The 21,941-nt window shown below is 41.0% G+C and overlaps 1 protein-coding gene across 1 annotated transcript in view; it reads left to right on the top strand.

Annotated features, from left to right (window-relative positions):
* The window catches only part of TOM1L1 (target of myb1 (chicken)-like 1), a 50,349-nt gene that overhangs the window by 12,889 nt on the left and 15,519 nt on the right, over window positions 1-21,941 (top strand). The window contains exons 4-7 of the mRNA XM_006832412.1: window positions 7,195-7,344; window positions 7,973-8,095; window positions 10,158-10,262; window positions 12,554-12,670. Coding sequence (XP_006832475.1) covers window positions 7,195-7,344; window positions 7,973-8,095; window positions 10,158-10,262; window positions 12,554-12,670 — 495 coding nt within the window. The remainder of the gene's footprint in view (window positions 1-7,194; window positions 7,345-7,972; window positions 8,096-10,157; window positions 10,263-12,553; window positions 12,671-21,941) is intronic.

Raw genomic sequence — 21,941 nt, 5'->3', positions numbered from 1 at the left:
TGTAATTGTTTTGATCATAGACTGACCTCCCAGATCCTCTGAATTTGTTCTTATAATTTTGTTCTTTTCTTGACTCTTCCATTTGCCTGTTGAGTTCCAGGAGGTGCTGCCACATATGTCAGTCTCTTCTTGTTGTCTGTTCTTGTTGTTTCTCAGTCCACAGAGCTCCCTTTAGAATGTTTTGTATCACAGTGTTGGCTTTAGCTTCTGTTTAGTTTTTATTACACTGTCGTATTTGGTAGCTCTGCTGGATAAAGAATTCTTGGTTGGCAATTTTTTGTTTTTTTCAGGGGTTTGTATATGTCTTCCCATTGCCTTCTTGCCTACATGGTTTCTGCTGAGAGATCCGAGCTTAATCTGACTTGCTCACCTTTGTAGGTAATACTTCCCTTTTCCCTAGCTGCTTTTAGGCTTGTCTCCTTATCTTTCATTTTGGAGAGCTTGATTATGATATGTCTTGGTGATTTTCTTTTGGGGGTCTATTATTCCTGGGGTTCATTGAACTTCTTGAATGCTTATTTTTTCACTTTTCAGGATTTTAGAAAAAATTTCCTCTAGGAGCTCTTCAACTGTCTCCTCTGGATTTGTGTGATTATTCCTGTTCTAGAATGCCAGTAATTCTTAAGTTATTCCTCTTCATGTTGTCCAACATGAATCTTAGACCGTCTTCAGATATTTTTATCCTTTTTTCTGCTTGCTCTTCTATCATCCAGCTCACTAGTTCTGCTTCCATCTGTTCAATTCTGCTACTTTGCCCTTTCAGTGTATTGTCTGTCTCTGATAATCCTATTACTAATCATTTGGACCTCTTTCTGTAGGTTTTGACTTGTTTCCAGTGTTGTATCTATTTTATTTGATTGTTCCTTTTGTGCTTTCCTGACATCTTCCTTATTTTTCTCAACTCCATTGTAAAGTGTTTTGAAACATTTTATAATCATTTTTCTGAATTCCTTCTCAGGCATTTTTCAGTGCCTGTCCTCCTTCCAAAATGGAGTCCAGGTCTACCTCTAGGCCACTTGTCTCAGACATTTTATCTTGTTTCTGGACATGTGCTGATATGGTCATCTGTTTTTGCTTCTTAGACATGTTCAGTAGTTAGCTGTGGCCTTAATACTTAATTGAGTGTGTGTTTTGGTATTTTTTATGCTTTCTGATTGCATCCAGGTAGATGTGATCAGGATGTGGGCTTCCCTTTTCTCTCTTCTTATTGCTTGACTCAGAGTAACTTTTGCAGGTGTTGTCTGCCTCCCTGGTATATGGCAGTTGGTATTTGTTCTTGCATGGATTGCGGTGTTTTATACGGTGTGATTGTAGCTTGACTATATGGCAGTAATTGCTGCCTCTTCTTGGGTAATATAGGAATAGAGGGAGAGAAAGAGTGACCTGAAGGTAAAATGGGGAACCAAAAAAAAAAAGCCAGATTGGATACTGTAGTCTGTAATCACAGAAAAGAGAAAGGAGAGTAAAAAGAAAAACACAAAACAAATATCTGTAGCCTAATATGAGTATTACTTTAAATATCCTCTTTCAGCTTCTTGCCTTCAAGGCCTCCTGATAAATTTCAAGATGCCACTGCTGGTTGTTATGCTGTACCTAAGGATTTAATTTTTGGCCTGTTTTGTTTTTAGACTTTCTCCTACTCCACAACCCCTGTTCTGGTCTTTTCCCTATTAATAAACAGTTCAGGGCTGGCTGTGGCCGTTTTGTGCTGCAGGTTGATTTTAAGCCGGGACTGGCCCTTTAAACGACCCCTGCTGTGACCTTTTCACTTTTAATAAACAGTTCAGGGCCGACTGTGGCCATTTTGCGCTGCTGGTTGGTTTTAAGTGGGGTCCAGCCCCTTAATCACTGAGAGGATCTGTGTGCATGTGTGGTAGAAGAACCCTCCAGTGGTGGGGTGGGGTATGTTCACTTGCTCAGGCACCCTCTCTAGTCACCAGAATGGAGGTGCACAGACAGCAAGAGGGCAATGAACTGATACCAAAAAAAAACAAAAAACAAATATGGTCCACCTTTGTGTCTGAGGTTCCCACAGGTGTTAGTTCGTGGTGAGCCTGCTTGTTCCCCCGCTTGGTCTTGCCGTTTGGTCTCACCTACATTGTCGGCTCCAGGCCACTAAGCCCATTAGATTCAAAAGTATGAGATTTCTTGTTTTTGCTACAAGTTCCACTAGCTATAAGCCTTCAGACTTTTTAAATATTCCTATATATGTGGTTCAGAGTTTTGGAGCTCTTCCCCTGAACCTGCTTCGTCTGGTATTCTGTGTTATTGCTGACAGAGATCTTCACTACACCTCTACCCTATCTGCCATCAAGCCCCGCCTCTACCATTGTACTTTTCAAAATGAATGAAATCTGTTAAGAGAGACTATTGTGTTTCATTTGTCATCTTCAATGGTTTTCTGTAGAGTATAGTGTCCAGTACATTAGTGTATCAGATGTCTGAACCAGTGACTAAGTGCTCCCTTGATCTGGGAAGCTCAAGGGCTAATGGAAGGTGTTATAGAAGACCAAACCAAATCCATTGTCATTGGGATGATCCCAACTAACAGCACCACTCTAGTTCAGAGTAGAAATGCCTCATAGGGTTTCCAACGTTGTAAGTGTTTATGGAAGCAGACTACTACATCTGTCTCCTGTGGAGCAGCTGAAAGGTTGAACCACAAAACTTTTGGGTAGCAGCCATGTGCTCAACCACATTGGCACCAGAGTGCTTTGGTACTATTGAAGTAGGGTAGAAATAACTGAAGATTTGCCCTGAAATAATGCAGATTTAGGAACTCCTGGTATGGTGCTATAGGATCAGCATTGGACTGTGAACCACAAGGTCAGCAGTTCAAACCCACCAGCTGCTCCTTGGAAACCCTATACAGGGTCTCCGTGAGTCAGAACTGACTCAGTGCCACTTAACAACAACAACAAGGTACCTCAAGGATGCAGTAGGTTAGGAGAATTGAGTGAGGAAAGTAAGGACCGAAAATGTATTTATGCCACCTTCTATATTTCAGCATAAGATATTATTTCACCTTCTTATAGTTACTTACTATTTATAATAGGTGGTTTAGCTCTTTTTCTTTCCAACCTTCTTGACATTGCTGTAGTTGCTTCCCATCCCCATCTCCATATCTTCCTTCATCCCAGTTCCTTCTTTCTGAAGACACACCAGGGCCCTTCCCTGAGGAAGTTGGGTTTTCCAAAAATGTTGTGCCTTTTTCCCTTCCCCGTCTCTTTAGGCTCCCACTTTTCCTTCCTCTTAGATAATCTAATCTAAGTCTTGCTGCTACCTGCGCCTGTTCCCACTACCCATTCTACCTCAGGTAATTGTAGGATTTCTACCTCATGATTTCTACAAAGTGGGTCCATAGGATGAGCACTGGACTGTGAACCACGTCCACCAGGCACCCCATGGAGGAAAGATGAAGCTTTCTGCTCCCTCAAAGATTTATAGCCCCAGAAACCCTATACAGGGTTGCTATGAGTGTGAGCCTACTCGACAACAGCAGTGTGAAAACAATCAGATCTTAAACCTGTACCCGAATTGCAAGGTTGGTTTGAACCGCAAGATCGGCAGTACAGATTCACCAGCCGCTCCATGAAAACCTTGTACAGGGTCACCATGAGTCGGAACCAATTCAATGGCACTTAACAACAACCACCAAAATAAGGTAAAGAGTCCTAGGTTGCGAGGCCAGAATATGCATCCATTTTTGTTGTTGTTAAGTGCTGTAGAGTCAGGTTCTCACCCCTAGTGACCCTGTATGGGGTTTCCATGGAGCGGCTGGTGAGTTTGAACAGCCGGCCTTGCAGTTCAAGTGGACTTTGCGGTCCAGTGCATTAAACAACAACGCCACACCAGGACATCATTTTTAGGCTCAGTATTTATATGAGGTCTAGAAAAATACCTACTTTCTTGGATTTTCTCTAAATAGTCGTTTGACTTTTGGTATCTTCTGGCAGATTTTCCCAAGTTCTCTCTCTATATGTAATGGGGGAGTCCTGTTGTGGTGCTGAGGGTTAATGCACTAGACTGCAAAGTTAGTTTGAATTCCAAGGTTGGTGGTTCAAGCTCACCAGCTACTCCTAGAAACCCTATACAGGATCGCTATGAGTCAGAACTGACTCAGTGGCACTTATCAACAAACAACATTATCTAATGTGGACTCCTGGTGTGGCTCTGTAGGATAAGCACTGGACTGGGGAACTACCACGGTTCAAACCAATCAGTGGCTCCCTGGAAACCCTTTACAGGATTGTGAAGAGTTGGAAGTGACTCGAGGACACTTAGCAACAACTGTATGTAACGGATCAATGTCTCCACCTCAGACTGCTCACCACATTGTAAATGTGCACTTACGCTTCATTGAAGCCAAACTTAATTATTTGGGAAATTAGTTGCAGAAGGGATTATCTACTGTCTGTCAAAAGCAATTATAATTTTACCAATAAATTCTTTAAAAATTAATACTCATAGCTGACATTTCCATTTTATTATTATAAAGCGATTGGAGCCTGTCAAAATCAATTTTAAATGTTCTTTGTATTATCTGTCACTTTGGGGTATCCATAGGCTTTTTAAACCTTGAATAGGTCTTTGATGGGATCTGACTGTACAAGATTTCCTACCATTAGTTTGTAGAGCAGTTTTGTCAAGAAGCCAGTTTTTTGTTTTTAGTTTTTTTAAAAAAAAAAAACATTTTTGTTACCAGGCTTTATAATTCTGAGCCAGAAACTAACCTTTTCACAAATGAGTCAGTTGTAATAAATCTCAACAAGCTACTGCTATTGTCAAATGGAAGGCAATTGAACAAGTTCCTGGGAATTAATTAACTAATAGGCTTTTGTGAAGCAACCACTAAGTAATGAGCTATAGGGGCTTTAGAAGAAGTGTACAATGTGATTGTCCCTCCAGGAGCCTGTGGCATTTAGAATGATCTAAGTGAGCTCTCGGTGTCATCTTAGGGTAGCCATACATTGGTGTGATCCCCAGGGTCCAGAGGTGGTCATCATCTCTGATGACTCTGAAGTCTGGTTGTTGTCATTGTACCCAGGGTTATAAGGCTAGGGGATTGACAGCCAAGTCAGCTTCATAAGGACTGAGCAGTAAATTGTATCTGCTTTAGAAATTTATTATGAGAAGTAAAACTCCCCTCCTTCCAGCCTCTCTAAAAAGAATATGCTTAAATAGCTGATCATCACATTCTCTCCCTCTGCCAATAGACTATAAAATCTCCAGGGAAGCAGATGATCAAAATAGTTACCATTTACTGAGGCCTTGTTATGTGTCAGTCTCTTAATGTAGATTATATTTTACTTAATCCTCACAAGAAGCATCTATTTGAGTTTTTCTCAGTCTATCTGCTTGACCATTTAACACACCACCCCTCTGGAAATTCTGCCCTCTTTTGATGTCATCAACATCATGTTCACCTTATTTTGTATTTTTGTTTCTGTTGGTTGCTCTTCGGTTGCATTTATTGAGTTTTCTTCTAACTTGTAATAAGTAAATCCCAGTGTTTCAGCTGTTGTTCTTTTCTGCTCATCTTTGGCAGCTTTGATGACTCACTTTGGCCCTGTAATTTCCTGAACTGTAGCAGTGCATGTACAGGGTCCTTCTAAACATCTGTACTTGAGTATCCAACTATCAGAATATCTAAATTTTAACCCATCAGTTTTGCCCCTGGCAAGTTTTACCACTACATCTGCTTCCAAATTTCCATCAGAGATGCCATCAAGCTCTTGCTGAATGGGAGTCACTTACTTTTTGGTCTTCATCCTTAAACAAGCACTTGGTCATTGAAAGTTCTTCCTTCTCCTGTGTTTTTCCCTTCTTTGCACCCCATACCATCTTAGTTTAGGCCTTTTCTGCATTCTGTGTATTCTAGTGAGTCCCTACTGGATCTCTCCCTGATTCCAGGATCTTCCCTTTCCTGTTCTCTCTCTAGATTGCTGCCTGACAACTTCAGAGCTTTCCCACTGGAATAGGGGTAGGATGGTGACAAACTAACAAAACCTATTCAGTGGATCCTCAGTAATTTTGAGATGACATCTAAGCTCTTTAAACTGCCCCTCAAGTTTCTTTATCGTCTGGATAGCACCCCTCCAGATTGTATCCATTCTATCATCACAGTGCTCCCAATTTCCCTACATAGAGAAGCACCCTCTAGAGACAAACTGGCATATTTATTTCCCTTCCCCCTTCACAACTCATGCACTTTGCCACCTTTGCAATTTTTTGTACCACTTATCTTTCTAGGACACATAGGTGCTTCAAAAAGATCATGGAAGAATAGAATGAAAAGATAATGTCATTTTTGCATGAACTTTCTGAAGCACCCACATATAGTTCTACATTCATTTTTATTTAGGCATCTTTCCAACCCCAACTTTTTTTTTTAAAGTCCTGTAAGGTTGGTTGCACCTATCTATCAAGGTCTGTAGCTAGGGGAACTATGTAAACTATCATCCAAACCAGGACACTTCTGAGAGTGAAAGAGGGTCCCATCAATAAGAAAGCCAGGACAGCAGACATATACCAGGACTGCCCCGGGGAAACAGAAGGCTACCACCCTATCTATAGCCCATGGGTTTAGTCTGCACTTCCCATTTGGCACTTGGCATTTGCTACCCTTTGGTAGCGTAGTGGTTACGAATCAGGCTGCGAACCTTAAGGTCAGGAGTTCGAAACTACCAGTCGCTCTGTGGGAGAAAGATGAGGCTTTCTACTCCCGTAAAGATTTACACCCTCGGAAACCCTGTACAGGGTCGCTATGGGTCGGACCTGACTCGATGGCACTTAACAACAACAACAACAACCCTGTATTACTATCCTGGTGTGATGCTGTGGGATAAAGCACTGGACCGCAAGGTCAGTTTGAACCACAAGGTCAGTGATTCAAACTCATCAGCTGCTCCTTAGAAACCCTATACCAAGGTCACTATGAGTCAGAAATGACTTAATGGCACTTAATAACAACTACAATTGTTATTTATGTAATATAATTTGTTAAAATCTCGAAGGCAGTTGCATTATACATTATATTTCCTTACAATCCTATAACCTAGCACTTTCTCTATATTTTAGTCAGTACGAAGTTACTTGTGTTATTTAGCATGCTAGTGGAAATCTTTATTTTTGCCTTACATTTAGGAGCTGGTTTTTGTCAGATATAATGTTTAATTTTTCTTCCTAATTTAGCTTATTGACATGTGCATGCAGAACTGTGGTCCACGTTTCCAGTCTCTGATTGTGAAGAAGGAATTCGTGAAAGACAATTTAGTTAAGCTGCTGAATCCCAGATACAACCTGCCATTAGACATTCAGAATAAAATCCTGAATTTCATTAAGGTAAGTGTGTTGTGTATTTTATGGAATGGATAAACTTCTAAGATTTGGGATTTAATTACGTGCCTACTGATTGGTTCAGTGATCCTTTATAAACCTAGCATTGTGCCAGAAAACCTTACTGCTATTTTAATTTCTGTGTAATAATTTCTTGGCTTTAATTTCTGTATAATAATTTCTTGGCCTTAATTTCTGTGTAATAATTTCTTGTAAGAATTTAGATCCATTTCCCTACTTTAATCTTAAGTTTATCAGTGCTTGGTAGGAAAGATAGTTCCGTGTATACCTTCGAGTAATTAGATGGCCAGTTCAAAGTTACTTGGAAAAAAAGCTCCTGATGTTATTTCAGAATGTACTGAATCTGAATCCAGTACAACAAATACTATTCAATAGCATCTACCCCAGGATTGCAGTAAGATACTGAAGTGTGGGAATCTGGTGACTAAACTAGTTCATGTTATTATTCTAGTCTTTGAAAAATGGACATTTTGTCATGTCTTTCAAAAGTAGCTTCTTCTTTTTGAGTAAGCTACATACTTCTCAGTCTCCCATTTTTCTGTTGCTTGTTTATGAATTGTGTTTTGGTTTTGCTGCTGTTTTAATTCTGGATCTTTCTGTCTCCGGAATTCAGACTTGGTCACAGGGTTTCCCAGGAGGTGTGGATGTAAGTGAAGTGAAAGAAACCTACCTTGACCTGCTTAAGAAAGGTGTGCAGTTTCCTACCTCAGGCTCAGAGGCTGAAACAAGACCAGAGGTAGGAACCTTTCCTTGATTCATCTAGGGTAAGATTGTTTGTTACTTGAATCTTTTTTCATTACTAGGTACAAACTTAGCTCTCCCTACCATAAGCAAAAGGAATAAATTATTAGAAGGAGATTAAGAAATCTCCTAGAATAAACAATCCACACAAAAAAATAGCTGAACTGTTGAAACAACAGAGAACTAAGTATTCAAATACCTTTTTCTACTTCTCTTTGACCGTTAGCTTCATTCTTCTCTCTCCAAATTTTTATGTTACAGCATTAGTTTTTTGAGATTCCAAATCTAATAATGTTGGAGAAGAGATACTTTGAGTCAGTCTGGTTCAGTTTCCCATTCTGAACAAATCAACCACGATTGTGTAAAAACATGGCAGCTCCCATGGATAATATTTGTATATAATAGAGCAGGGAACATTTTTAAAACAAAACATGGATGCTGGACAGGCAGAATAATAATAGGTTTTGCAGTAAATAAATGAGGCCTGATGTGGCACTGTAGGATAAGCACTGTACTACTAACTACAAGGTCAGCGGTTCATACCTACCAGCCATTCCCCAGAAACTCTATTCACGGTCACTCTGAGTCAAAACTGACTTGACAGCAGTTAACATTATACATAATGAGCTCCTGGCATGGCCCATTAAGATAAGCACTTCATTACGAACTGCAAGGTCAATGGTTTGAACCTACCCACCAATCCCAAGAAACCCTATTCAGGATCGCCGAGTCAGAACTGACTTGTAGGCACTTAACAGCAACCACGACAACTATACGTGTTAGTATGAAAACAATTGTTCATTATTAATAGCTGTGCTGCTGGAAATTTTTCTACAAGTTCTACAAGTTTGCAAATTGTTTTTGAGTTTTTGAACTTAGAGCACTTTGATTGTTGTTGTTAAGTGCCATGGAGTCGGTTCTGACTCATAGTGCCTCTGCACAGGGTTTCCGAGGCTGTAAATCTTTATGGGAGCAGAATACCTCATCTTTCTCCAACGGAACCTCTGGTAATTTCAAACTGCCGACCTTGAGGTTAGCAGCTTGATTCATAACCACTACGCTACCAGAGCTCCTTAGTGCTTTGATTAGCTGAGCATAATTCAACTTCTGTCTTACTATAATTTCTATGATGTGAAATAGTAGCTCTTCCCTTCTGTAGATTGGAGTCTTTATCTCAATGAAATGAAAAATTCAAATGTATACCAGAAGTCTACTTTCTAGTAACTCTGTCTTAAACACTGACTTACCCATGTAAGTTGCTCCTGGACATTAACCCTCTGCCCCATCTTTTCTCTCATCTATTCATGTGGGGACTTGAAAAAGTTCACAGAAATATGTAATTGAAAGATAGAGAATTTTTCCATGCATTTTTCAAGCCCCATCATATAAAACTTCTCACCAAACCCCTATTCATCTGTCTTCCAAGGTACAATATGTCTGTAGCCTAGGACGTTCATATTCAAAATATGAGTTGGGGTATAATCTAGGAGCTTGTTAGAAATGTAGGTATATTTCACTAGAGTACTCAGTTTCCAGGTGACTTTTGCACATAATAATGTCAATATGTACTGGCCTAGATCCCTGGATTCATTCATTCACTCATGGATGGAAATTAGACTTTGGTTTCAAGGAGACCAGTCACTTGTATAGAAGAGACCTTCCCAACAACTGTAGCTTTAAAAATAGACATGGATTGATTTAGCGTTCGTTTTATACAGTGCAAAGAGAGGGCAGGAATAATTTCACATTGCAGTTTATCACTTAGACCCATGGGAGAAAGCTGTTTTATTTGATTAAATATTAGATTAAATTGTAATTCCGTTGATAATCATAATAGCAGCCACTTGCTATTCAATATCTGTTCTGTTCTGGGCATGCCATTTGCATTAGCACTCTTCTCAAAAGGTTATGTAGATGTACACTGATGACTGACTCTGGGTTAACACTCTACCCAAAGCTTTGGTTGAGAGAAAGCGATTGAGTCTTTTGAATGGAAAAGCTGGGCTTGGGGTGACTCTTTTTTCAAGAAATAATATTTCCATATTTCACATTGGCAGACTGCTCAGATCTCATCGAATCCACCAACATCTGTTCCTTCGGCACCGGCTCTTCCCTCCATAGTTGTTCCCAAGAATCCGACCATTACGTTGGTCCCAGAACAGGTAACAACAGCAATAGTATTTATTAATGACTTTTTCTAAATTGTAAGCACTTTATGGCATCTTGGCGTGGTGCTGTGGGTTAATGCGCTGAACTGCAAAGCTGGTTTGAATCGAAAGGTTGATGGTTCAAGTTCACCAGCCACTCCTCAGAAACCCTATACAGGGTCGCTATGAGTTAGAACCGACTTGACAACACTTAACAACATCAGCAAGCACTTTATGTGTTATTGTTGTGAAGTACTGTCGATACAGTTCCAACTCATAGTGACCCTGTATAGGGTTTCCAATGAGCCGCTGGTGAATTTGAACTGCCAACCTTTCAGTGCTTATCCTACACCACCACACTCAGGACTCCAGTAGTTCATTGATTCTGCTTGACCACATTATAAGGTGTGTTGTTGTTGTTAAGTGCTGTCGAGTTGTTTCTGACTCGTAGCGACCCTGTATAAGGTTTCCGAGGAGCAACTGGAAAGTTTGAACCACTGACCTTGAGGTTCAACACAACCTTACGGTGCAGTGCTGATCCTGTGACACCAAGGTGGCGGTACATTATTGTCCTCATTTTACTGAAGAGAAAGCTGAGGCTTAGTGATGGTATGTGATCTATCTCGGTTCAGTCCTAAGGAAAATTTGTCCCCCAGATTCTGTCTGGGTAATCTCTCAGCAGCTGTTCTCAGCCATCAGCTTTTATGGCTTGGTGGAGGCTTGATGTGGACTTGGATCTCATGTCAATTGGCTGATTTCCTTTTCCCTTGGCAGGACTGTCCATATGCGCATACTGTGTCAGAGGATAAGTACTAGACTGCTAACCGAAAGATCGGCAGTCGCTTTATTACTAGTACCAATTGTGTTAACTAAATTACTTTTTGCCTCTTGGTCTATAGCTTTTTATCAAGAGTAACCTAAGCAATTATTACATGAAGTTCATTTCTGTCCTTTTGTACGGGATATATCTTTGAAGATTTCATATTCTTATTCTTTCATTTTTCCTTATATAAAGGAATGTGGTGGCTCTGCAGGTTAAGCAGTCGACTGCAAGCCACAAATTCGGCAGTTTGAGCTTACTAGCAGTTCTGTAGGAGAAAGGTGAGGCTTTCTTCCCCTGCAGTTTTTCAACTTTAGAAACCCTATGTAGGGTCTTTATGAGTTGGAACTGACTCGACGGCACTTGACAACAACATTCCTTATATAAGAGTCCATGTGATGAATTCCTCTTAGAATTTAATCCAGAAAATAAAAGTGTTTATCTCTTGATTCTTTCTTTTTTTAAAACCACTAGAATTATAAATTATTATAAAAGTCTCTTTCTATATATTATAAAGGCCTCCTGGGGTGGGTGCTGTAGGATCAGCACTGGACTGCAAACCACAAGGTCGGCAGCTCAAACCCACCAGCTGCTCCTTGGAGAACCCTATACAGTCTCATGAGTCAGAACTGACTCGACAGCACTAAACAGAATTATAAAAATTCAAGTATTTGCGCCTTTGCCCACTGGCTCCCAAAAAGTCCAGACTCATATTAGCTTTTGGCGTTAGAAACGATCTCATCCAGCTTCCTAGTATAGTTACCTTCTTCCCTCTCAGTCTTGGTTCTGATCACACTTCTTTTTCTTCATTTTTAACTATCCTATCAGTGTCGTGGTGTGGCTCAGTAGGATAAGTAATGAAGGTTGGTGGTTCACACCCACCTGCACTCCTTGGAAACGCTGTGCAGGGTTTGCTGTGAGTCAACAACTCGATGACATTTAGCAGCAACAACCAAAGAGTCTATTTTGAAGTTTATTATAAAAGACTGTAAATCTTTTAGTAGGTGACATTGTACATTTCAAAATAATTGTTATTTTTATTGTTAAGTGCCATCTAGGTGGTTCCAACTCATAGCGACTCTGTATAGGGTTTTCAATGCTTTAAAAGTCGTCTTGGGAGCAGAAAGCCTAATCCTTCATTTGCGGAGCAGCAGGTAGGCTCAAACTGAAGACCTCGTGACTTGTAGTCCAGTGCTTATTGTATGGAACCACTGTGCTCCCAAATGTCAACATAAATGGTCAAAATTGTAGAAATGTTAAGCTCAGTTTGCCATGGTGAATCTTGGGGATACATCGAGTCAGACTTGTATGAGTTAAAGTGGCAGGGCTTTTAATGTTTAGCTTATAAATATTTAGTACTTTATTAAGTTTGAACATAGTAAATTCTGCTGAAGGATTTTCTCTTGTAGCAGATTGCCCTCCAGTATCAGGACGCTTGGTTCTTCTGTGTCACACTTGCTGACTGATCTTGTGCTGCTCTCCACAGATTGGAAAACTGCACAGTGAGTTGGACATGGTGAAAATGAATGTGAGAGTGATGTCTGCCATCCTGATGGAGAATACCCCTGGGTCTGAAAACCAAGAAGATATAGAGCTGCTTCAGGTGCGCTCCTGTCTCAGGAACAATCAGTCACACAGGTCTCTTCTCAGCTAAAGACTATTGGAGATAAAAGACACCTTGACGTTATTTAGTTCATCCTTCTCCCTCTTGACACCAGCTGATTTGTAAACGTAACAAAAACAACAAGGGCGGTGTTACTAGAAGTGAAGTGGCATCTTCGACATTGTCCTTATCCTCTTAAACAATTTACCATCACTTACAGTGTTGTTGTTGTAAAGTGCTGTTGAGTCGGTTCCGACTCATAGCGACCCTGTATAGGGTTGACTTTGCTTTTCAAACCAACTTTGCAGTCCAGCACATGAACTCACGGCACCACACCAGGAGTCCAGTGCTGGTCATATTAATCACTAATTCTTTTATGTGTATAAAAGTTGCCTCTAAATCCATCCCTATAACAACATACTGAGTAACTTTGATACAATAAAAACCCAAAGAAAACAAAACGCGCTGCCATCAGGTGGATTCCAACTCAGAGTGGAACCGCCCCACAGGGTTCCCAAGGCTATCATCCTTACAGAGGCCGCCTGCCACACCTCTCTCCAACGGAGGGGCTAATGACTTCAAACCAGTAGTTAACAGTTGAGTATTTCAGTGTGGTAAGGGATATGGAAATGAAGAGGCTTTTAGTTTTAAAGAAACTTAAGTAGGTCTGTGGTTTAGAGTTGTGGATGAAGTAGGAGAAAAATAGTTGAAAAAACTCCAAATCATACACCGGCTTCCTGGTGTATGAGAGGCTGATGGAACCTCAGACTATGACCCTAAGACCCCCTTCAGGACTACAAGGGAACTCACAATGTTGCCTCAACTTTCAGCCAAAGAATTGTTGTTTACTGCTGTCGAGTTGGTTCTGTCATAGCAACTGGTGGAGCAGCTGGTGGGTTTGAATTGTCAATCTTATGGCCAGCAGTCCAGTGCTTATCCTACAGCACCACACCAAGAGTCAGCCAAAGGATAGACAGGCCAGTAAGTTGACAAATAATACCATGGAGTTAGCTATTCCTTAGAGTCCTGGTTTGGCGCTGTGGGTTAACACACTGGACTGACTGCAAAGTCAGTTTCAACTGCAAGGTCGGTGGTTCAAGCCCACCAGCCTCTCCTCAGAAATCCTTTACAGGGTTGTTATGGGTCAGAACCGACTCTATGGCACTTAACAACAACAACCTACTCCTTAGAACAGTGAACCATAGGAGATGGGAAGGGCAGCTTTAGCCTGGAGACAAAGCTCAGAAGGCAGGAAGGGATAGTAAAGGTCACAAGGTACAGTAAACGCAGGAGGAAGTGGAAGAGTACACTTACATAGTGGGGATTGCAATCAGTGTCAGACTTCAAAAATGTGTATGATTTGTTTGAATGGGAAACAAATTTGCTCTGTAAACTTACACCAAAATCGTAACAAGGTTTTTAAAAAAGAAAAAACAACAACTTAGGTGTAGTGAACAAGATTGTTTTGTAAATAATAAACACTAAAATAATGTTTGTCAAACAATACAATGACGTGTTTAAGTGTTTTAATATAAATTCATTCACTATAAGGAGCTCTGGTAGCATAATGGTTATGAATCGGGCTGCTAATCTCAAGGTCAGCAATTCGAAACTACCAGCTGTTCCACAGAAGAAAGATGAGACTGTTTGCTCCCATAAAGATTTACAGCCTCGGAAGCCTTGTACAGGGTCACTGTAAGTTGGAACCGACTCCATGGCACATAACAACAACAGCAAAGAAGGTGGGATCATGGGTGGTGGCCAGGAGAAGAGATACTCAGACTGTGGGGGAGAAAGTAGACAGGTCATTTGGACTTGCATGAAAATTCATTAAGTAGAGTTTATATGTGGTGGTAATCCTTTTGAAAAGGAACTCTGATGGCACAATAGTTCAAAGCTCAGCTGCTAGTCAAAATGTTGGCAGTTCGAACCTACCAGCAGCTCTGCAAGAGAACGATGTGTCAGTGGGCTTCCATAAAAATTCAGTGTTGGAAACCCCACGGGCTAGTTCTACTCTGCTCTGTAATGTCTGTGAGTCAAAATAGACCCAACAGCAATGGGTTAATGCTTTAAAGTCTGCACTTGGACTTTCAAAATTTGAGATTTCTAGGAACTTGGGAGGTTAGCAGGTATGTTAAGTAAAAATTTTAAATTAAAAATCAAAGTAAGGCAGTTCAGTGACAGATGGCATTTGTCAGGAATAGCCCCAGTAATAGTTCTGCTTCCACATGCTTTCCCAGGATCTTTCCGAGATCTAAAATGAAAGAATTGATGACTTTTTTCCCCCTCATTTCCCCCCTCAATCTGGAGCAAACAATCCTCCAGTAAAAATGGACACTGAAGTGTGCTATTTAAATATGTGAATCCTGCTCTAGGTTTAGTCCTTCTGGAATACACTGAAATGCCTTTTTCTCAGAATCTTTTGATGCAGATGTTTGGTTGAATTTTGCAAGGATAATGCTAATTTGTTGGTTGTTATTTTAATGCCTGAGCTCCAGGCTGTGTGTTGCCTTGAATAGTAAAGAGGCTAAGGTTATAAATCAACATGAGAATAATACTCCTGGCCAATGCAAGTTGAATGGCTTCTGGCCTCAGATCAGCTTGTTCATAGAGACTATTGAATGCATAATTTATTTTCCTTTCTATGCTTTTGTTATGAGGAATGCTATTCTTCATTTCTTTTGACAAATATTTGGATGTTGTTAAGTGCCCTATTGTCAGTAGGTTCTCACTCACAGTGACCCTGTATAGGGTTTCTGAGGAACAGTTGCTGGGGTTGAACCACCAACGTTGCAGTTAGCAGTCCAGGGTTTATACTACAGTGCTAACCCAGGACTCCATATTTTTAATCTAAATACACCTACAGTTAAGCTAAAATAACATGATAAAGTCTCCTAGGAAAGAAGGGACAAAGAGTAGGTTCTGACTCAAGGATCCATAAATGAAGCCAGCAAAGAGAAATCATGGAGAAACAGCATTACGCTTTAGTTTTGACTTTTTCAAACATGAAACACTTGTCTGGACTGTTCCGCTCAGTAGAGTTAGAAGCCCCAACGGTGCAAGCCCTCTGGCTGCCCTTCAGTCACTGGTGAGGCTTTGGCAGGCTGCAGCATGAGCCACGGGGACAGCAGTGTGAAAGGTCAGGCACAGGTGTGCCATGGAGGAGGGAATTCAAAGGCACTGTGACATACAAGCACCTGAAATCAAGTCTGTGAATTGTGAAAGAGATGTTTTGTGTGTTGTTTCTTTCCCTACAAACTGGGTAATTGTGCTTTATCTTGATTTAATAATTCAATGACTTCCTCTCTTCCTCAAAATCCATTGAGAAGACAAAAGATAAATGAAAATAGGAAGAAAGGCTGAGGATTTGGAGTCCTGGTATGGCACTGTAGGATAAGCACTAGACTGCTAACCACAAGGTTCATGGTTCAAATCCACCAGCCACTCCTCAGAAACCTATGAGTCAGAACCAACTTGATGGCACATAACAACAGGAAGATCTGGCCAGTCCTCAACACAGCAGAACGTTGAGAACTTTCACTGCCTTATAATGCACATGGGATTAGACCTACTAAGGATATTTCCCTGAAGAAACCCATGATGGTTCCTTTTAAGTGCAACTCAACGTTGTTAAGTGCAGTTGAGTTGGTTCCGATTCATATTGACCCTATATAGGGTTTCCTAGGAGAGCCTGGTGGGTTTGAACTACTGGCCTTGAGGTTCAAACTGACCTTGCAGTCCAGTGCATTATGCTGCAGCACCACACCAGGACTCATAGTGACCCTGAATCTTTGTGGAAGCAGAAAGCCTTGGAACTTGAACCATGGAACTGCCAGCCTTGTGGTTCACAGTCCATTGCTTGTTGTAGAGACACTGCATTCCTGAAAGCCATGATTTGTTGTTGTTAAGTACCGTTGAGTCTGCTCCAACCCATAGCAGCCCTGTATAGGGTTTCCAGGGAGCGGCTGGTGAGTTTGAACCACTGATCTTGTAGTTCCAACCGACCTTACAGTCAAGTACTTATCCTACAGTGCCACATCACTAACCTCAAAATCAGAGTAACATAGGACAAACCTTGCATTGTCAGGTGGAGATTAAAACAGCTGCATGTATCTCCTGCAGCTAACTTCAGGAATGAGGAACTTCCAGGGCAAGCGTTAGGCCGTAGACTTGGCTGTCCTCCAAGAGAACCTAAGCACCTCTGCAGCCGAGGAGTTCTTAAAACCTTGAAGGCTGTGGAGCTTCCTCCCTAGAGATGATGTTGCAGTAGGGCTGGAGGGCCCCCAGGTCTTTGCACTCCTCTGAATTCTGATGCACTTGCTCTGGAAACCTGCCCCTGGAGAAGCTCTGCTTGAAGGGAAGCAAACCCTGAGACACCCGTCTCATTCATTCACAACTTGATGTCAGTCCTGGTGTGGCTCTGTAGGAGAAGCCTGGGACTGCTCAGGTTGAGGTCAGGGCTTCAACCCACCAGCCACTCATTGGAAACCCTATACAGGGTCGGAATGGACTCGGCACTTCACAACAACAACAAAGCATATTAGAATTACCTGGAGCGCTAACACCAACAAACAATAGAAAGGCTGCTCTAGTCCGCCCCCACCCTAAATTAAAAAAACTCTTTTTTGGTGAAGCCTCGGGCCGCAGTATATTCTGTTAGTAGAGTCTTGGTGTGGTGCTAAAGAAAGGATAAGCACTGGACAGTAAAGTCAGTGTGAACGCAAGGTCAGCAGTTAAAACTCACCAGCTGCTCCTCGGAAACCCTATCCTGACTCACTATGAGTTGGAACCAACCAGGTTTTTCATTTCCAGTAGTTTTATTTGATTCTTTTTCAAATCAGTCTAGTCACTTTTCCTAGTATCTAACATCTTAACAGCTGCCAAGCCCAAGGTGATTCTGCTTTGCAGGAAGAATTGAGGATCATTGATCTAGATTTCTAATCACTAAACATTTGAAGCCAACAATAACATTCAGGAAATAAATGAACTCAAGAAGTGGAAGAACTAACATCCAAGGAAACAGATGACATCAGGAGTAGAAGATAACTTTAAAATCTGTGTCAGGCCCTCAACTCATATGCATACTGGCCCTAGAGGACAGACGATTGTCCGACTATTCAGCATTCATCTAAGGCTTGTTTAAGGAAATACAGCCTGTGTGAGCCAGTTAGGCTGAAAGGTGTTCCAGCTTAGATTCGAGTACGTGGGCTGGGGCTCTAGTCTCTATTTGGGGTAGATTATTAAAGACAGTCTTGGGGTGTGGAATACTGGAAAAGAGGGAACACGGTAAGGCCTGATCCTCAGTGCATAGCCATAAAGATAGTAAAACTGCTACATAGGATTCCCGAAACTATAAATCTGTAGGGGAGCAGATAGCTTTGTCTTTTTCCTAGGGAGTGCTGATGGGTTTGACCCATTCACCTTGTGGTTAGCAGCCCATTGCTTAACCACTGCATTATCATGGGGTTGCTATAAGGAGCTCTGGTAGCGTAGTGGTTACGAATCGGGCTGCTAATCTCACAAGTCAGCGGTTTGAAACTGCCAGCTGTTCCACGGAAGAAAGATGAGGCTCTCTGCTATCGTAAAGATTTACAACCTCGGAAACCCTGTACAGGGTCACTATGAGTCGGAACCGACTCCACGGCACATAACAACAACAACATGGGGTTGCTATAAGTAGGAATTGACTCCATGATAGTGATTTTAGCTTTTAGGCTTAAGACCCTCAGAGCTGAAAACCTATCTCTATTTAAAAAAAAAAAAAAGTAGGTCTGAAATAAAAGCAGAGTTCTTGGAAATTCAAACTTTGTTGAAATAATAATAGACTTTAGACTAGAATCATATGTTAGACTGCCTGTCTCCTTGTATCTTCTTTGTTGACTTAAAGGCCTTTTTGTGTTTTCCTTTTCTTTGTCTCTGTAATGCAGTCCACTTATTTCTTCAGATCCGTTATCAAGTTTATTGATTCTCTCTTTAGCATTCTAATTTGATATTCACCTACCCATTATGTTAAATTTTACACACCATGTTTTTCACTTACAATAGTTTTATTTTATTCTTTTTTACATCAGTCTAGTCCCTTTTCTTAGTATCTCTTATCTTACTCTGATTTCTGAGTCTCTATTTTGTTTCTTTAAATATATTATATAAACTTTAGTTTTATATCTGATCAGCCTTTGAGGGTCTGATTCTGGTATCTTTTAGTTTCTAGTAACTCTTGCATATGTGAAGAATAATAGATTCTCAAAGATGTCTATATACTAATCACAAAACCTGTTAGTGTGTTACAGTGCATGGTAAAAGGGTCTTTTCAGATGTGAATAAGTTAAGGATCTTGAGAGAGAGATCCTGGATCATCTAGGTGGGCTCAGTGTTATCACAAGAGTCCGCATAGGAGGGAGACAAGAGGATATAATTATGTCAGCCGAAGAGGCTGTGTGCTTAGAAATGCAGGCAGTTTCTAGATACTGAATAAGGTAAGGAAACAGATTCTCCCCTGAATCCTTCAGAAAGAACACAGCCTTTCCAACACATTAATTTTAGACTTCTTACCTTCAAAACGGCAAGAGAATATTTGTATAGTTTTAAGCTGCTTCATTTATGATAATTTGTTACAACCGTCATAGGAAACTGATACAGATTTTGTATTACAAAGCCAGGTACAGATGTACCTGGGAGTGGGGCACTTCTATAACAAATACTCAAGCATGTGAACATGACTTTGGGCTAGAACCATGGACAAAGGCTGGAAGAATTTAGGAAAACCCGGCATTGCCGTAAGCAGACTTTTGATAGAAAGAGGGATGTTGCATGTGCAGTTGGTATGGGCTTTGAAGGAAGTGAGAGCATGATGGAGAAAAACCTGTTGCCTCGAGAATATCTAAATAGTCATAAACAAACTGTTGGTAGAAATATACACTGGAAAGACACTGCTGGTGAGGTCTCAGAGGTCAAACAGGTGGCATACTCATTTTGGCAGTCTGTGAAGAGTTTAATCAAAGGTGCTGTTTATTTAACAAGATGTGGTAGGGTCCAGGGAAGCCAAAAGCTAATTTGCTAGTATCAGTTCACTATAATGTCCCTGGGATCAGCAGCCATAAGGAAGGAACTCTCCAAAGAAAAGAATCATGTGACCGAGCAGCAGTGCTTGCGATTGAAGGAATGCATAAATATCCAGACCTCACTTTCCTCCAGGCTTCCAGTCTGCCAGAAAACCTGCTGGCTCAACCCAATCAGAAGCCAGAGGGCAGGAAGCCCGTTAATGTGGACCTGTGGGGGCAGGAGACCTGTTAATGTGCACCTGTGGGGACACAGAACAGGGTAGGCAGTGGACTTGAAGGGTAAAAAGGTGTTCAGTGTGTAAGAAGTTGCTTGGCGATTCTTGTACAGACACTTTACCTGTGACCCTGTGACCGTAGTCTTATCTCTGCCCATGGTAAGCATTAAAACCCAGCCTCTTCGTATTTTGTCTGTTTATGCTTACCTCTTTAGAAGCTATTATGTTTATTTGGAACCCATTCCCTTTCTGTTTTCTTCCATCTGAAATCCCATATATTTACTTGGAATCTCCTATCTTCTTTCAGTCCATGCTGAACAATATGATCCTGAAACCTTGCTAACAAATGGGGCTCATCCTCTGTGTTAGACATTTAGGTAGTGAAACCACGTGTGAAGTGAGAAACGTTTCCCCACCACGGTGCAGCTCCTGGACTAGAACTTTTAATAAAGTGAAGACTAGATTTCTTTTGTTTGTCAGAGAGGAGTACAGGTTTCTGAGGTTGAATCCAATCTGAAGAGCATGAAGGCTGTGTCCTTCAGTCACGGGAATAAAGATCTACATTGCACGTGTCCTACATTATTTTCTTGGCATTGTACACTTGCCTTTGGAGGACCTTACTCATAGCTCTTACTTAGATTCGTTGACCTTGCCTGGTAACTCCCACCTAAGTGTTTCTTATTTTTTGTCTATCTGCAGTAGGACATTGAAAGAAAAGAATGTTTTAGCCTTCTGTAGCACAAAGTGAATGATGATTTTGAAAGTACAGCTACAAAAAACTTTGATTTGCTACAGAAATTAAAAATCATGTAACTGTAAAATTTGATCTTGTGAGGATAATTTGCAACCGAATAAGAAGAAAATTTTAAGCGCTAAAAAAAAAAAAAAAGGTTATCCCTCCTCTGACTATGTGCATTGTCTTGGTTAAGTGCCATTGAGTCCGTTCCAACTCATAGGAACCCTTTATAGGGTTTCCAAGACTCATCTTCCTCCCATAGAACAGCTGCTGGGCTCAAACCGTCAACCTTGTGGTTAGCACTCCTGTGTTTATCCTACAGAACCACACTGTTGCTATTCAGAACTGTGTAAGGTATTTAGAGTGGAGGGGGCTGGCAATGTCTTTGAGTCCCTCTCCCTTTCTGTACAGCTGAGGCAGCATATTCAGTGGGGAGTGATTTGCTCACATGAAGACAAGGGAGGGAGCTGGAGCTCCACCTCATTCAGCCCTGCCCACGTTCTATATTCGCTTGTTTCCCATGCTGACTTTCAAAAGCAGATGAGTAACCTATTGTGTATTCATGTAAGATGTCTTAGCCCTTGAGTTAGGTTGGAAGCAATTTGAAGGCAGAAGCCAAGTCTTATACTTTAAAATCCCTCATGGGACTTCGTACCATTTTGCTCATTTGTAATATCTGTTTTGCACATAGTATAATTTCATGAAGTGTTTGTTGAATTTAATCAATCATTATTCTTTAAAGACTTAATGACTGAGGACAAAAGAAGGCACCATGAGTTTAATTGAAGACAAAGACATCAGAGAAATAAAGTGTTGACAATACTGAGTTGGGAAGGAGTTGGAAGGGTTTTTAAAAATTAATGATCTTCATGAGGTTTATGGTGACTATTCATCCTTCATCTGAGGCTTGTCTAAGGAAAAACAGCATGGTGTGGTGTGGTAGGATAAGCACAGAACTGCTAACCACAAGATTGGTGGTATAAACCCACCAGCCATTCCTTAGAAAACCCTATATATAGGATCAGTATAGTTCTCAGGCTATCTAGATCATGTTGTTGTGAAGAGTCAGCACTTTACAACAACAATATGATCTAATTAGCCTGAGAGTTGTCCCACTTTAGAGTAGATGGGCAGGGACACAAGTCTCTGTTTTGGGCAGATAGACACCTTCTCAGGGTGACTTGCAGTAGGGTGGGGAGTACTGGGAAAGAGGAAACACAATTATGGTCTGGTAATAAGGGACTAAGGAGCTCTGGTAG

The sequence above is a fragment of the Chrysochloris asiatica genome, unplaced genomic scaffold, assembly GCF_000296735.1.
Source record: "Chrysochloris asiatica unplaced genomic scaffold, ChrAsi1.0 scaffold00007, whole genome shotgun sequence".
In the NCBI taxonomy this organism is placed as follows: domain Eukaryota; kingdom Metazoa; phylum Chordata; class Mammalia; order Afrosoricida; family Chrysochloridae; genus Chrysochloris; species Chrysochloris asiatica.
This window is presented reverse-complemented; position numbering and strand designations above follow the sequence as displayed.